The 17008-nt window shown below is 38.9% G+C and overlaps 1 protein-coding gene across 3 annotated transcripts in view; it reads left to right on the top strand.

The window, feature by feature from the left end:
• Nucleotides 1–953: 953 nt before the first annotated feature.
• apoba (apolipoprotein Ba) overlaps nucleotides 954–17008 on the top strand; it is a 29233-nt gene continuing 13178 nt past the window's right edge. The window contains exons 1-19 of one of the 3 annotated variants that reach the window (XM_027278723.1): nucleotides 954–1102; nucleotides 2217–2258; nucleotides 2850–2962; nucleotides 3078–3223; nucleotides 4240–4387; nucleotides 6536–6688; nucleotides 11449–11573; nucleotides 11660–11733; nucleotides 11820–12276; nucleotides 12519–12672; nucleotides 12780–12926; nucleotides 13034–13245; nucleotides 13859–14066; nucleotides 14160–14330; nucleotides 14470–14673; nucleotides 15202–15384; nucleotides 15505–15710; nucleotides 15817–15999; nucleotides 16164–16282. In XM_027278723.1, the coding sequence (XP_027134524.1) occupies nucleotides 1048–1102; nucleotides 2217–2258; nucleotides 2850–2962; nucleotides 3078–3223; nucleotides 4240–4387; nucleotides 6536–6688; nucleotides 11449–11573; nucleotides 11660–11733; nucleotides 11820–12276; nucleotides 12519–12672; nucleotides 12780–12926; nucleotides 13034–13245; nucleotides 13859–14066; nucleotides 14160–14330; nucleotides 14470–14673; nucleotides 15202–15384; nucleotides 15505–15710; nucleotides 15817–15999; nucleotides 16164–16282 (3100 nt within the window). In that variant the 5' untranslated portion in view covers nucleotides 954–1047. The remainder of the gene's footprint in view (nucleotides 1103–2216; nucleotides 2259–2849; nucleotides 2963–3077; nucleotides 3224–4239; nucleotides 4388–6535; nucleotides 6689–11448; nucleotides 11574–11659; nucleotides 11734–11819; nucleotides 12277–12518; nucleotides 12673–12779; nucleotides 12927–13033; nucleotides 13246–13858; nucleotides 14067–14159; nucleotides 14331–14469; nucleotides 14674–15201; nucleotides 15385–15504; nucleotides 15711–15816; nucleotides 16000–16163; nucleotides 16283–17008) is intronic. The other 2 variants (XM_027278721.1, XM_027278722.1) reach the window with 2 other exon arrangements.

Here is a 17008-nt window from a genome sequence, read left to right as displayed (position 1 = left end):
TTTTATTTTAATTTCTCTTGCTTCTCTTAATGTCCAATGTTTTCCCTTGCCTCTGTAAAGCACTATGAATTGCCTTGTGTACGAATTGCCCTATACAAATAAACTTGCCTTGCTTTGCCTTCACTCATTCTTTACACACATATGCCTGAAACAGACAGGCAAATGTGTAGTAATGGGCTGACACATAGCAGCACCCTGAAAGCAGTTAAGGGGTTCGGCGCCTTGCTGAAGGGTATGCTGACAGTTCCCAGGGCGCGAACCCCAGCATAGCAATTCATTTCACATTTATCTTTGCTCATTTGACATGTGATGATAAGTGATATATTTTGTTTATCAATAAATCATCATCCATACATCACCCATATGAAAAGAAAAAAAGAGTACTCTGCAGAATGAGTGGATATCTGTTCAGGAATTCAATTACAGCACAACCACCTCTGTAACTCCCCTTAAGAAATATGTTGGAACCGGAAAGCCTGTAGTCTTCATTCATGACTCAGAGCATCATCTCACAAAGTCTATATGCTCATTTTTTCACTATCGGAACAATGCTGTTATGCATTTACTTTGATATAATGAATCAAAACAGACACAATCTCTATACTCATTTTATTTGCAAGGGACAATGTACAATATTAAGCATAAATGTTACCATAATACATTGTGCCAAAGTCACGATTAAAACATCCACAACAGAGCATCACTAAGCAAAATGATGCAAACACACAGTGACCACAGTGATTCCAGGAGTTACTGACTAAAACTTGAAGTTGATTGTTACAGTCTGGCTAATAATATTCCTCTGATTTAGTTGTAAACTATATTGTAGATGACAGCAACACAAACTAAAACTACTATTTACCCAACACTAACCTTCAGTGCAGGTCAGAGTTTGAACTTTGGAACTTTGCTGTGTCTGGATACCTCTGGACTTCAGCAGGGCTGGGGGAAGAGGGACTTTATAAAAGATCTAGGTAGAGGTCTTGCTGTATTAACTAAGACAGAGAGGGCTGAAGGACACAAAGAAAACCTTTTCTTTAACCCATCATGGGTTACAGCAGGTTTTGGCTGTTACTGCTGCTGAGCAGCTCCACGCTGGCTCGTAAGTAAAGTCTAAGTGGTATTTTTGTGCAGATATTTTGATTCACTGATTCAATGTGTTACATTAATAAATTGGTTAATTAATTAATTAAGGTTTGGTTCAAGTGTCTCGGTAAGCCATGACCAACCCTGCCATCATGCATTTTGTCATTAACTCCTGTAAAATGCAGTCTGTGAAAAAAGCCGACAAAGAGTCTTTGCCTGTTGCCTTATTGTTATGGTTCATTACAGCTAGTAAATGGAACACTGGCATTTAGAATTTTAATCTTTTTTAATTCATGTGTCTTTGATCTCAGTGTTTACTATTATCCTTATACATACATCCATACTTTAGGTGTTTGTTAAAAAAGCATACAAAATGTGTGAACATTAACAATTGAATTGAATTTGTAACAGTAGACTGCATGTTCAGGGTGCCATTTAGGTCTGAGCCAAACAATTTCTGGTCGTTAGAAAAACTCTCACAACAACCTAAATCCCACACATCGTTTCCCAAACAAATGATGCTCAGACTCAAACACAAACAAACAAAGTTCAGTTTTGGGTTTTGGATCAAGTTTTTTTGTCTGTAAATCAGATTGGATATGCTTTCAAAGTATCCATTGGCATTCAGTCAGTCAAAGTCGACAAAAAGTGAAGGAAAAAGTAGGAAAAGGGCAAAAAGTTCACCCTATCCTACTCAATTCCAATTATCTTACTCTTAAAAAAGTATAATGGTATTAAATTATTGCTAAGGAGCCAAACACTACGTACTGGTGATTAAGGGAGGCTGTTTTTAAAGGATATTTGTAATTTACAATACTAAATACTGTATTTATAATAATAATAATAATAATAATAATAATAATAATAATACAATTTTATTTTATAGGTACCTTTCTGTCACCTTACAATAAATGAGAGTACATTATTACTCATTCACTGTGAGTTACAAAATCAATTAAATTAAAGCTTAGTCCTAAATTTGTAAGTTTCTTGTGCTGCTGGTGGACTCTTGCCTTTACAGAGTTTTATATGAAGCAAACACTTCATCTCCTGAATATTTTGAAATTAAAAAGATCTGTTAATCTTACATGTATTGATCTGTGCATGTGATCCTCTGTTTTGTTTTCCAGGGGAAGGCATTGACAATAATGAACAAACTTCATCATGTCAATGTAAGTTGGTATCTACAGTACACATCAGTCACATTAACTGTTCATTACTTCATCAACAAAACCTTCAAACTAATTTTCTGAATATTGTAATTCAGTTGTTTTTACTAGTATCTCACATTGTTTGAAGAAAAGGGGAAATAATGATTCAAAAAGTTCAGTGTACTGTTTCTAGAGTTGAAGAGCCCTTACACTGAAAGAAATGGACTTTGTCAGTTCCATGAAGGGGCTCAACAGTGTTTGGTGCTGAAAAGAGCTGAGATTGTATGTGCATAGGGTAGATAGAGGGGGGTAAGTGGTATGTTGTTGCAAACAGACACATTGACAGATCGATGGTGACTGTGCTAAGCTAACAAACACATGGGTGTTTTCTGGACTCTTGCAATGTGCTGTTTGTGATTCTGCTCAATAGCTGATCACTGTTGAGAACATTCAGCTGCCTCTGGGTCCAAAGATCTGCTGCTGAGGGATGATGTTGAACTTTGGCTGTGAACTCATGATATAGGAGGGACAGAACAATCCTATAGGTTAGGACATCTCTAAAGGTAGTGTTAGCTTGAAATGATTTGATCAGCACTTATTATCTTGTTACAGTGACATCCAGATTCAAGACCAATAGGAAATATATGTACCAGTATACCACAGAGAGCAGAAATGGTGTGGTGGGCACTGCCAACCTGAGGAATGGCCCTAAAGTCTCCTGTCAGGTACATTACTGTTTATGTGTCCCACTTTGTCAGTTCACTTGATAACACTATGTTCTTATCTGAGCTTCCCCCCTGTCTCTCTATTGATCCTGTGTCCACTGTCACATAACTTTAGGTCGAGATCGAAGTCCCTCAGCCATGCAGCTTCATCATGCACACCAGGGACTGTGCTCTCAGTGAGGTGTCGGTCATTAATCCCCAGGGTGATCTGGTCTACAGGCAGGCCACCGGCTCTGATGCCTTCAAGGCTGCCATGGAAAAGTTAGTGCAAAACATTCTTCATTGATTTTTCACTCACTTCACACGATGAGGTGTTTTTATGTTAGGCTAAACTAAACAGCAGCTGGCTTCAGCCTCATCTCTCATCTTAATCTTAGCAAGAAGATGAATAAACATATTTCCTAAAATGTTAGACTTCCTTTGTGTTGCTAAGTGTAATGATGTCCTGCAAGCATGTTTTCAAATAACAAATTTTCATATGTGAATATTTATAATCCTGATTCCAAAACAGTTGGGATCCTGTGCAAAATGTAAATTTGTCCATGTCTGTCCATGGTTTCCAAAAACAATCTGAAAAAATATTTACAAAAAAGCAAAGTTTATCAGCTGGAACATTGAATGTTTTTTGTACTGTATTCAACTGAATATAATCAAAATGTTCTGCAAATCGTTGCACTCTGTTTGTATTGACATTTTACACAATGTCTCTATTATTTAGAATCAGAGTTGTGCATTCTGATATATTTAATACTTCTATTTGAAATACTACTATCAAATATATATTTCCCCCTGTGTGTTTTAAGAATTAATTTCCAACCAACTTCATTATGCATTTTAATTATGTATAAAATTGACATAATCATACTTATATCAAGGTGTAATACCTATTATTCTAGTGTCCACTGTGTATCACACACTGTGTAAAAATAAGAGTGAATACTGTAATCTGATGCTTTCAATTCTGACCACATGAGACCACTTTGATATGTGGCCATAAATTTAATGCATACAGCATGTAAATAAATCAGATTTTTGGTGATGGATCTTCTTGACTGATGTGAAGAGTTGGAATCTTTGTGACTTTTATGTCTTTGTAATGTGACACACAGCTGTTATGATGAAGTGTTTAGGGGAGTGACAGTTCAGGAGCAGACCTTTTCAGACTGCCAAATCGGTACACAAATCCTTCTGGTACAAACAGTATGAGCTTTTACTGAGTTAATTGATCATGTTTATTGTAGATTATTATTAAGTGGTCTGTCTTTTTTCTCATCCAGGAACCCTCTGAAGTTCACCATGGAGGAAGTCACCAATGTCCAGCTGTTCCCTGAGACAGATGAGCCAGTCAACATCCTGAACATTAAGAGAGGCATTGTTTCAGCCCTCATGGTGCCATTCATGGAGGATAAACATTACAGCCACATGGTCAGTGTCACAACCCAAGGGTTAAAGGAAAAGGCTACAAAATAAAGAGCATCAACATGTTCATGCATACGCATCACAACATAGCCTCTGCCTTTAAGATATGACGTGAACCAAGGAGGACTGTGCTGGATGATCCCACCCACTAGTGGTGTATTGGGCGTGAAAGTATTGTTCAATATGAACTAATGTTTTATATGACTTGGGAGTAATGAGTTGTCTCAGTGAGTGAGTCGTTCATTTTCATGCAGTACCTTCCCTCGCCACATGGCAGCTGCATAAGCTCAGTCAGGAGGACAGGAAACAGAATAGAATAGAAAGCTTTTATTGTCATTGTACAACAGACATGCTGTAAGCACAACACAATTACAGGGGGCTTCAGTGAGGTGCTGATCCTAATTTAGGTAATAGTATAGTATAGCATCAGTACAGACAAAGATAAAACCACAATATAAATACAATAAATGTAATGCTAAAATATAAATGCTAGACAAAAATACGTAGGGTATTCATAAAATGTGAATGCTGCATCTTGCTGGTGTTTGCATAGCAAATTGTTAGAGCAGGATGTTACATGACAGGATTATTGCACATTATTACACATTATTGCACATGAGGTTATTGCACGTGACACACCGGTAAGATTATTGCACAGAAAGTTTTGCGAAGGTAAGGTTATTGCACAAGAGATTTGTCGGGGGGCTGGTGCATGTGTGCATTCAGGATGGTAATGGCATTCGGAAAGAAACTGTTCCTGAGTCTGTTTGTCTTTGCTATAGTGCACCTGTAGCGCCTGCCAGAGGGCAGCAGGTCAAACAGGTAGTGGGCGGGATGGATGTTGTCTCTGGTAATGGTCTGCGCTCTGCTGAGGCAGCAAGATGTGCAAATGTCTTTGAGGGAGGGGATGGGGCAGCCCACGATCTTCTGCGCTGTCTTAACCACTCTCTGGTGCTTCTTCCGGTCTGCCTCAGTGCTGAGGGAGAACCACACCGAGGAGCAGTAGGTCAGGATGCTCTCGACAGAGGAACGGAAGAACGTTAGCAGCATGTTGGCTTAGTTGCTTTTCATGTTGGCTCTGGCAGCACTGTACAGTTCTGTATTGCCCGACCTGAAGGCGGTGTTGCGGTCCTTGAGGGGCATCCTGGCCTGGCTGGTCATCCAGGCCTGAAAATGATTAGTTCACAACTCAACTACACGTCCTCAAGTTTAAGTCTCTTGTTCATTTGTCACGTGACAGGCAGCTCAGCCACAGGGCTGTGTGATGAGCAGTACACACAGTGGTTCATTCATACGGATCGGTCTTTCGTTCATTTGTCATGTTTACATCGCCCACTAGGGGGCTACAGCACAGTTATTTAAGAAATTATTTTAAAAAAGTTTTTTTCAATTTACCGTCCGAGAGTAAGTGATCCAATTCAGTAAAAAGACTTGAACTTCCCAACACTACCACCCACTGTTCCAGAAATCTTCCAGTCTTGTGATGTGGTCTTAAGTCAAATTGAAATGTGTCTAAAAGACCATTTAAGACCCCAGTTTCAGAGAGTAATGCCACTTTGGTAAATATGGACAGCTGTACACGTGTGTTTGTTCTGATTACATTACTTATGATCAAAATGTAGCGACATCAACAAGGTCAACAACACAAGATATAGCAGCAGCTAATATTACTGACTAGTCCAACAGTAAGAAGCCCAGCTCGGTGACTGTCTCTCAGCCTTTTATCTCACGGACAGGTCGGCTACCAAACATTAACACTACAACTGTGATAGTTTAAGAGTTAAGGTTAAGCAGCTGGAAGATATCAGAGTGAGAACCAGAAAACATTTTCTCCATGAAAGATGAAAAAAGCAAGTCAAATAGTTAGCATTGTAAAGCTTTACATACTTCTCGTAGGCGATCATACCCGGAGCACAAAGTTGCATAGTGTGAGAACAGACATACGAGGCGTAGAGAACAAATGACACCATTCACCTGATAACAACTCAGTGTTGCATCAAAATGATTAAAAGCCTGTTATTTTATGGTAGACAAGTTTCATACCTTTAGAACCCTAAACTCTAACCCTACATGCTGGTTTTGTTTCTTTGTGTAATTCAAAGGTAGTATTCATGAACTAAATCCCTCATTTAAAAAAATTCTTCTCTTTTTCAGAGCACAGTTCACGGCCGCTGTTTAACAGACTACACTGTGAATGCCAGGAAGGATATTGACACAGATGTCACCCTGGTCAGAGATCTGTCCCAGTGTGACCAGTTCTACAGCAGAGAACTAGCCAACAGCCCCCTGGCCCTGCTGCAAAAACTGGTGAGACATTCTTACCTGTCTCTGTAGCCTCTGATGAAATACTGTCTTTAATACTGTTTTAGCATAAAATATGATAAGAAGAATTCTATTCTAAGACAATATGTCACATCACTGACTTCTGGAGGGACATTGTCTTTGCTTTCTTTTGCGTTTTGGTCTCTATAGCTAATTTCCCCGTTCACGACAAATGTATTGAGCGTGAATTTTTATACAAGTCACCTGTTCTAATGATATTAAGGGTTAAAGTTATGCAGAATTAACAGCATGGCCACTTTAATTGACCGGTAGGGGCTGTTACAGATGGCTTGTTTAAGCACCCAGGCATCATTTGGCCTGCCTTAGGTCCACCAATGATCCACTGGTCTTTGCTGGTCTTTGCCAATATCTAGATTAGCTGGGAGCCGGAAGAGGCAGGACAGACAACGTGGCATTGCTGCATATTTTGAGTTTTAAAACAGTGTTTCAGAAACCTGTGGGTGACATCACTCATGTTCTGTCCATTCTTTATACTGTCAGTGGTTCAGCATCAACAAAAGGCTCTGGACATGGTTAAGGCTTATTCACACCCAGTGTTGCACCTCTGTGTGGAGATACAGTTAATAAGTTAAATATGGAGGCTCATCCCAGACCTAAATCTGAGCTAAATGTTATCTGTGGGGTAGGAGGAGTACAAGTCCTGGAGAGATGAAAGAGTGCAGACAGTCCCCTTCTCAGCAGACTGAATGACACACTGCAGAGGCTACTGATGAGGCTAAACAAGGAGGTGCATGTGCAGGTGTGGCGCTGTCCTTGTTGCAAGTGCTGCTGTTCTTGGCTCCCATACAGATCAAAGGGCCTTGAATGTTGTGTTCATAGTTTGTGATTGTTTCTTGTATTATTTTTTTACTTTTCTTTTCTTTTGTGATTTTTCTGTGTTTATCTCCACATATACTTGTTATAATAGTAATAAAAATGAAGGTAAATGAATGATGAGCACCATATGATATGGAGAGAATATGTTTGCATATAATTTGCAGTGCATTACAAACTTGCATCTAACTTACGATATAGGATTAACTTGTATTGTTATTGATGGCAGAACTAAGCACAGTCCATTCACATGACACATTTATCTGAGCCCTTTCATAAAGCCAACTCTGGATAATAGCCAGCTAGCTGAGGTAGCTCACATTTATCTGAGGCTAGCTGAGCATTATGTCTCCCCCCTCCACCCCACATCATGAACGAAAGCCTTACCATTATCCTGTGAACATGCTGTTGTTAATGGTGCATACCGTTATTCCCTCACTTCAGTGGATGTTGGGCAGCTGTCAATCACCCCGTCAGACCTGTCGGCAGACGTCATTTACTACATGACAGCCCAGCCCAAAAGTGATTTTGACCCGATTACCCCACAAACACTTACATGCTTTTTTAAGCATATAAGAGTTTCACACAACAAATGAGGATGTTTGCCTGGCTACAAATAAAGATAAATTACATTACTTACATGGATTCTAAAGTTATCCAAGAACAAAGTGAGATATGTAATGCCTTTAATGATCACTTTATTAAGTGTGGCATACTGTTTGATCAGGCTGGTGGTATGGTGTCACAAGGCTTAGACCAGTGTGACCTAACCCAGGAAGAGAACTTTACTTTTTCAAATAATGACTCTGACTCTGTCTTCTCATTTAGACTCATTTAGATTAAGCCAATACAAAGTTCTCTATGCAGTGTGTAGCTCCAAGTGCATGAAGAGCTCAATGGGTGCAGACCAGTTAGACTCTCATCTCTTAATAATCGCAGCTCCTGTCATCACTGAACCTCTAACTCACATTTTTAATGTCTCACTTTTTTCTGGTTCTGTTCCTAAACCCTGGAAATCAGCGCTAGTTACCCCTTTACACAAAGGAGGAAATGTAAATGAGCTTAACAACTACAGACCAATCTCCAAGCTACCTTGCTTAGGCAAGATGTTAGAGTTTTTTGTAAATGAGCAAATTGGTTCTTTTCTTTTCTTTTTGAGCCCATATCAGTCTGGTTTTAGAGCTGGCCACAGCACCATTACTGCTGCAACTGCTGTTGTAAATGATATAGCTACTACCATAGACTCTAAGAAACATTGTGCAGCTCTATTTATTGATTTGTCAAAAGCTTTCGACGCTGTCAATCATGTTCTCCTTCTAGAAAAACTTTCTCTTTTGGGTTTTGATGATGGTTCCTTTAGATGGTTTCAGGATTATCTGTCTGACAGAACACAGGCTGTAAAGTTAAATGGTTTGACTTCTGAGGCGTTAAGTCTAAGAAACAGGGTTGCACAAGGCTCAATTTTAGGCCCGTTATTGTTCTTTCCATTAATGATATATATGGTTCCCTAGAACATTGCAAATTCCATTTTTATGCTGATGACACAATCCTATATGCCTGTGCTGAAACCATTGAGAAAGCTGTTTATTACCTTCAGTCTGCTTTTAACTATGTTCAGAATTGTTTTAATAATCTTAAATTGGTTCTTAATTAATCAAAAACTAAATTCATGCTTTTTATGAGATCAAGAGTGTGTGATCTTAATGTTTTTAGAATTTTCTCCCTAAATGGAACCCAGATTGAGCAAGTTGTACATTATAAATATCTGGGAAATTGGGTGGACAATAAGCTTTCTTTTAAAACACATGTGACTGAGCTCGCAAAGAAGGTACAAATTAAGCTGGGTGCCTTATATAGAATCAGGTCTTGCCTTTCTTTTGAGAGCAGAAAGACCGTTGTTGAATCAACCATTTTATCAATTTTAGATTATGGAGATATCATTTACATGCACGCATCTCCATCTACTCTGAAAGCTCTTGACACAGTTTACTATAGTGCTATACGTTTTATTACTGGTGATCCTTTTAGAACTAATCACTGTAAACTATATGAGAGTGTAGGATGGTCCTCTCTCCATGAGAGGAGGGAAAGACATTGCCTCCTTTTTTATTTACAAAGCACTACAAGATATATAACACTGGAAACACCCCAAATAAGATCAGAGGCTGGCAAATTAGCTTTTCAGTTTTATGCACCCACTAAATGGAACCATCTGCAAGAGACACTGAAATTGGACCAACTTGTGTCTGTAAACCGTTTTAAAGTTTTAATACATGATATGGGAAATATACAGTGTTCTTTCTTTAACTGATTCAGTTTTAACTGACCTTGCTTTAAACTTGTGTTTTAACTGTGTTTTAACTTGATCTTGTTTTAACTTGTTTTAAGTGGTTTAACTGGTTTTAACTTGATCTTGTTTTAACTGTTTTACTCTGATCTTGTTTTTAAAATGATTTTCTTCATGATTTTTTTTTTTTTTTTTTTTACGTTTTACTATGCTTGGGCTATTTATTGTATAATGTTTATGTTTGTTGTGATCAGGGCATTGCTGTTAAAGAGCTATTTGCTCAGTCAAGGTTTCCCTGAATAAATAAAAGAACGGAAAATAATAATAATAATAATAATAATAATAATAATAATAATAATAATAATAATAATAATAATATGAGGCTGAACTTGCAGTTTGGAGGCCCTATGCAGCTGCATATTCTGCATATAGCAAGAAACGCCTCTGCAGTATTTTATGTTGTTGACCTGTCTGTCCACACTACGAGCTCACTAAGGCAAGTTCCTAACAGCGTCTGTTGTAATAGTAAGTTTACTCAACTCCATGTGGATTTTATAGATGTAGATTTAGTCATTTACCAAAGCGACTTACAGTGAGCAATTTGCGGTTCAGTATTTGGTCCAAGGACACTTCATGCAGACTGGAGGAGCTGGAGATCAAACCACTGATCATCTGATTAGCTCTACTTCCTGAGCCACAACCGCCCTGTGTGCCCTGCCCCAAACCTAAACTGCCAATCATTGCACATAAAGTAAATTACATTTAGAGCCGTTTCTTGCTATATGGGGACTATGTGGATGCATAGGGCCCCGCAACCACCAGCCCTCAAACTGCAAGTTCAGCCTCAACATAATTTGGAAGAATTAAAAGAACCTGTCTTTATTCGTAGCCAGGCAAACACTTCTATGCTTAAAAAGACATATAAGCCCATATGCCTTTTTATAGGTTATAAGTCAAACTAAGCTGCTATGATAGGAAAACTATGACCTGGTTTGTGGGGTCGATTCAAAATCATCTTTGGGCTGGGCTGTCACACAGTGTGTGACGTCTGCTGACAGGTATGACAGGATGAATGACAGTCGCCCACAATTCACTGAAGTAAGAAGAATAACAATAGGCACCATTAACAATTGCATCATGGCATCAAATGGCTTCCATGGGACAGGATCACCTAACCACCATTATCAGCATCAATCATGAGATTGGCAAGCAGTTGTCATGTGATGACATCACTGATGTTTGAGTTTGGATAGAAACACGACTGTGATCATACAGATCATGATCACAAAGTAGTGTGAATTTATTTTTTACTGGATAGTTGGGGAGAGCCTTTTCATGTTATGTCACCTTGTTTTTAAAGTTTCTGATATTTTTTTCAGAAACATGCTGCATCTGTTGCATTTATTAATGTACTCTAGCCTATTTTCCTTCCCACAGATCATCTGAAAAGGTTCGGAATCTCTCCCTCGAGTTTGAAAATAGGGGCCCCAAAATAGCATCTTGCATAGGGTCCCCACACAGCTAGAGTACGTTATTACTATGTCTTCTCAAGTCAACCTTTTCATGCGACTTGAAAATATACAAAACATTAGCACACATTAATAGTGTGGATTTTTGTTTCCAGCACCGGCCCATATCTAAGCTGATCACGAGCACTCAGGACTGCAACTACCAGTTTGATCACAAGGGAAAGCACATCACGACAGCCACATGCACAGAGAAACACATCTACTTGCCTTTTTCTCATGAGTAAGTCATCATCTGACTGCATGTTTATGTGTGTGTGTATAATGCACTGTTATGTCTTTTGTATTACCTTCTAATCTGGCTTGCAGGGACAGTGGAATGTCATCTGTGGTGACCCAAGAGCTCAGCTTTCAAAACTCCAGAAGGATCAACAAAATATTTGGTGAGTGATCAGTTTGCTTTGCCTGACTTGTATAGTTTTAGTTTACATCTCTTATTGTGAACACTGCTAAATATGTGTGTACACAGATGTGAACCCCAGCCAGAGGAAGCCACTCCACTTTGAAGACCCAGATGATAAAGCCCCAGTCCAGACAAAGGATGCTGTCCTGAGCTCTCTGCGGGACCTTGTGGCTTTGGCAGGCACAGGCCAGGGTGAGAAGAGGACCAGCCTTTTCCATAAGCTGGTGTCCAGCCTGCGTGTTCTGAGGAACGAGACCCTGAGCGAGACAGTCACTGAGATGTTCGATATGTCAGGCTGGCTCACCTGGCAGGCTCTGTTCCAGTGTGGGACACCAGAGTGCACCAGTGCGATCCTCCAGGGTATCAGGACCATTGATGGGGTGTCACTAGAGGTGGATGCTTTAGTCTATGGACTGAGTCTACAGGCTAATCCTGACGCTGCACGTGTCCGAGATATGCTCAGCATGGCACAGTATAAACAGAGCAAGTCAATCATGTATGCTCTAGCCAACACAGTCAAGAAGTAAGTAAAATAGTTATCTCTTACCTTAAAATAGATTAATATGATATCTCTTCTTTAAAAAATTATATTTTCTATCTAATATTCTACATGCAAACAATACAAAAGTAAAACAAAACAAACATTTTATGTTGGATAACTTTGTAACTACTACAGGTGACCCCTAGATGGAGACAAACGTAACCATTTAATAATCTTTTTTCCATAGAGCATCTCAGTGTATCTTCTGTGTCTATTGTACACAGGTTCCATAAAGGAGATGTTACCTCAGTGGTCACAGATGTGGCAGAATTCATGAAAACACTCTTAAATGACTGCTCGGGAGAAATCCTTGATGACGACTATGATTTTCCCGCTGACCCCAAGGAGACGTCCTCCTTGTCCTTCCTTGTACTGAGGGTACTTTCAAGAATTCATTCAAGAATCTCAGTTACTGTGGTTGTTTCTGGATTTTGTGATGGCACAAGGGTGCAGTGCCTAAAATAAATATTGTTTTTAATCTATAGGTTGTTGGTGTCATGGGTGAAGCCATGCAAGATGTCAGTCCCAGTCTGATGAACTCAGTTTTGCAGTGTGCTAAGAAAACAGACATTCCACTACCAGACCAAAAGGCAGCTATACAGGCCTTAAGACTGATGAATATTAATGATGAGGTAAAATTACTTCACACACACATTTGTTACACATTGTCAGTATAGGGTGATTATTGTATGTCGTGGGATCTAACTGACATTGAGTTTTATCATTTGGTTGACCACAGATCAAAGACACTCTCGTGGAAGTGTACCAGGATGCTCAGAGCCCTGTTGAAAAACGAATAGCAGCCTACCTTGTTCTGATGAAGAACTCAGACCAAGCCCTGGTTAGAGATATTGTTAACAATGTTGAGAACATGGGAGACGAACAGCTCAAGAACTTTGTGGTTTCCCACCTGAACAACATCCGCAATTCCAATGAGCCGCAAATGCACCAGTGAGTAATTGACTAGCAATAATATCAGCTGATTATTTACCTGTGCAATAAATGAGTAGTTTACAGTCCCCAAACAGTTAATTTGGTTACTTTCTTCTGTTCATAGCACATTCAAATGTCTACTTTTGTCATGAAAAGGCAAAAAATAATGACATGAATTTTATTATATTATTATAATACCATTATTTGCTACCCGTCAACAGTAGCACCAAAGCTAAAAGTGCAGATTGTGACTACAAGTGACTTCAAGTGAATGCTAATGTTGCTACGTTGTTTCTGATGAACAATTTCTTGCTAATCCATTATCCATAGCAATTTTAGGAGCTGATGAAATGTTAGCATTGTCACTTTCTTCTGCAGTGGTAAAAAAATCAGTTTAATCAAACAGATTTAAAGCTAATATTTTCCTCTAATATTAGGGATATTATAGGATGTAAAAGTTTAAAGAAGTGTTTAAAGAAAGTTCTCGTATGATGAGTGCCAAAATAAGATTTCTTTTTCTCTCACCAATCAAAAACATATTATAGAAGTAAAATAAAAGTTTCTGTCATCTTATTTTCAATGTACCCTAAGTTTTGAAACACCATTGTCTCTTGTACTCCCCCAATTTAAGACTCAGGGAGTACATTGAGTTGGCCTTGACGGACGAGCTACCATCCCCTAACACAGTATTTGATGGAATGTCACACAACTATAAAGTAGACTCTCCTGTGGGCTCAGTACAAAGCAACATCATTTTTGATTCTATGGACACCTTACCTAAAGAAGTGATGCTGGAGACCACATTAAAGGTTTTTGACTACAACTATGACATCTTTGAGGTATGTTTTCAGTAGCATATTTGTTATATGTGGTGTAAACACATTTCACATGAGCTTTGTAAAGATTTAACATTCAGTATCTCCCCATTCAAGGTCGGTGTTGAGGGAACAGGATTTGAACCAAAAATCGATGCTCTCTTTGGAGAAAAGGGTTTTTTCCCAGACTCCATCTCCAAAGTTATGTACTGGGCAGGTGACAAAGCCCAGGTGCTCAGAAAGGTTTTGGACAGAATCACCCCAAACAGAGACAGAATGAAGAGACAGGTGATATGATTTTTGGTCACATTATGCAGATGTGTTTATTTATGCTACAACATAAATACAAAACTGCCACTCCAACTTGTAAAACTAAATCTTACTTGGTATGGAAGAAACTATTGTCTTTACTTCAATGTCTCTTCAGGTCCCACAGGATCTGCTCAAAGATATCACAACTAACATCCAGAAGCTCATAGATGATGTGCGCATGTCTCCAAGCCCTGAAGCAATTGCCTTTCTTCGACTTCTGGGAAATGAGATAGGATACATAAAGACCAGTGAAATGAGAAAGATGGCTGAGACTCTGTTCATGTACTACCATGTTTTCGTCAGGGTGCTGCCTGCTCAGGTCAGATCTGTTGTTTTCCTTAACTTTGCAAGAGAATGAAATTAAAAACATTCTATCTTCAAAAAAGGGCAATGTGCACCCAAAAATGTCTTCCTTGGCGTTATGGTTTTATCAAACATGCATTTTGTTTGACATTTTAAGAAACAAGTCTTGTTCCAAATTATTATTAACTCTGATTCTAATATATCTAATTACTTTTGGGAAACCTACTGTATGCAGTTGTGCCTAATGCTAAAATTCTAATGTAGGTAATGAACTGGACAACTAACCATACCATGTTAGATTGTTAGATAGTCTAGATCAAAGTCATGGACAAGACTGACTGTGGAGGAATATCATGGCCAAATATCATAATGTTAATGATTGGATTGCCCATATTTTATGTGATATGTCTTCTTTTTAGCCTGATATTATAGCCATTTACAAAGTCTAACAGTAGACTTCCATGATGTTGCTAGCTATGGTTAAAGAAGATCTAAAAGTCAGTTATGATATGTTCATTCAACCTATTTGTTTTCTCTCCAACAGGCCTTTTTTGCATTGACATCTAGCACTGAAAATGAAGTCTTTGCCCACTACATCTTCATGGACAATGCCTTTTCTCTACCCACTGCCTCTGGCTTCCCTCTGAAGTTCTCACTGGCTGGTGTTGTTACACCTGGGGCCAAAGGAGGCCTGACTTTTTCACGTCCAGAGAGGGGTACAAGAAGGGTAAGTTAGCTTCTCATCATCTCAGTTTACATTTAAAATGTTTATTTTTTTATTTTTTTTAAAGTTACAATTTTACATGAATGTCTCCTATTAATTATTTTTGTATCCATCTCCTTGTAGACTGACTTGTCCTTCATGCCTTCAGTAGGGCTGGAATTCATCACTCAAATGGGTGTGCACATTCCAGACTATGTAAATGCTGGGCTTGAGATGCACACTAATATGTATCATGAGAGTTCCCTCAATGCCAAGGTCACCATGGACAACAAACAGATAAAACTGTCCATCCCTGCTCCTAAGTCAAACACTCAGTTGCTTACAATTAGGTCAGTAGCACAAGTGTCAAAAGACACTTATTAACTCAGTGGTCACTAGCATCACATTAATCTTTCTCAGTGTTTCATAGCTCTCTTCTCTCTTTTTCAAATCCAGCAACAAGCTGCTGTCAATCTCCTCTGGTCAAACAATAATAGTGCCATCCCTGGTGGAGGACCGAACTGACTCAACTGACTGCCAGCCCCTAATCAGTGGTCTGAAATTCTGCACAATAGTGCGTTATTCGAATGCTACTTCCTTGGACCAGGCCCCATATTACCCCCTGACTGGAGAAACCAGGTATGAGCAAATCTGACTTGAAACTCATTGGTTTAAGGAGTTTCTATTTTGGGAGCTAATACGAAAATAGTTGATTGATTAGTTGGGTTGATATAATTTTATCTTACCAGATAGTTAACAGATTTTAACACAGAACCAGGTTTAATGAAACCTTGTTTTCTCAGGTTTGCACTTGAAATCCAGCCCACAGGAGAAGTTTCAGAATACACTGCTACCATCACTGATGTAACGCTCAGGGGTCGTCACAAAGTAGAGTCTCTGAAGTTAACCCTGAAGGCAGAAGGTACTGTTGTAATAAAATGTGTGTGACTGTGCACGTGTATGGGCCAATCCAGTGTTGTTAGGTTCACCTTGTCGTGGAAATTCGATAAAGACTGAGAACTCGATCAGTATTAAATGAGAACTTTATTCTTGGCCAAGGAGAGACAACAGTACGACTACAAGAGTCGCAAAGTTCTCTCTGCTGATAATACATTCAACTGCTCCTTTTGTAGACATTTCTCCCCCTCCCTCTCCTCTGAGGTAATAAAAGAGAGACTCTAAATGCAAAGGGGGGGTTACCCTCGTAAATATCTGCTTTACTCCCCTTCTACACCGTGGCTGGTACCAACATCTCTGGGACAGAGAGAAATGTCTACACTCAAACATATATCAACCCATCAGGAGGCAGTCTCCTAGATAGGACAAAGTTCATACAAAGTTAAACATAAAATATAATTGTAAAATAAAGTAAGCATAAAATAGAAAGACAGAGGTTAAAAGAATTTTTCCACTACAACCTCTTTACTATTATTTAACTGTAACTACAATGTTTTCTTAGTCTTACCCAAGGGTTTTTAGTAACTGTGTCCGAACCACATATTATTTGTCATAACCACCATCTTTCCTAACCTTAACAATACCATAGCTATACAAATATTATATATATTTTAAAAAATGTTGCCGTTGGATGTAAAAAGTGTTGTCATTCATCCTGTGTGTTCTGTAAACATCTCAGGTTAGTACGTAC

This window comes from Larimichthys crocea, chromosome V (genome assembly GCF_000972845.2).
Source record: "Larimichthys crocea isolate SSNF chromosome V, L_crocea_2.0, whole genome shotgun sequence".
Taxonomy (NCBI): domain Eukaryota; kingdom Metazoa; phylum Chordata; class Actinopteri; family Sciaenidae; genus Larimichthys; species Larimichthys crocea.
Note: the sequence above shows the minus strand (reverse complement) of the source record. Positions and strands in the feature narration are given on the sequence as shown.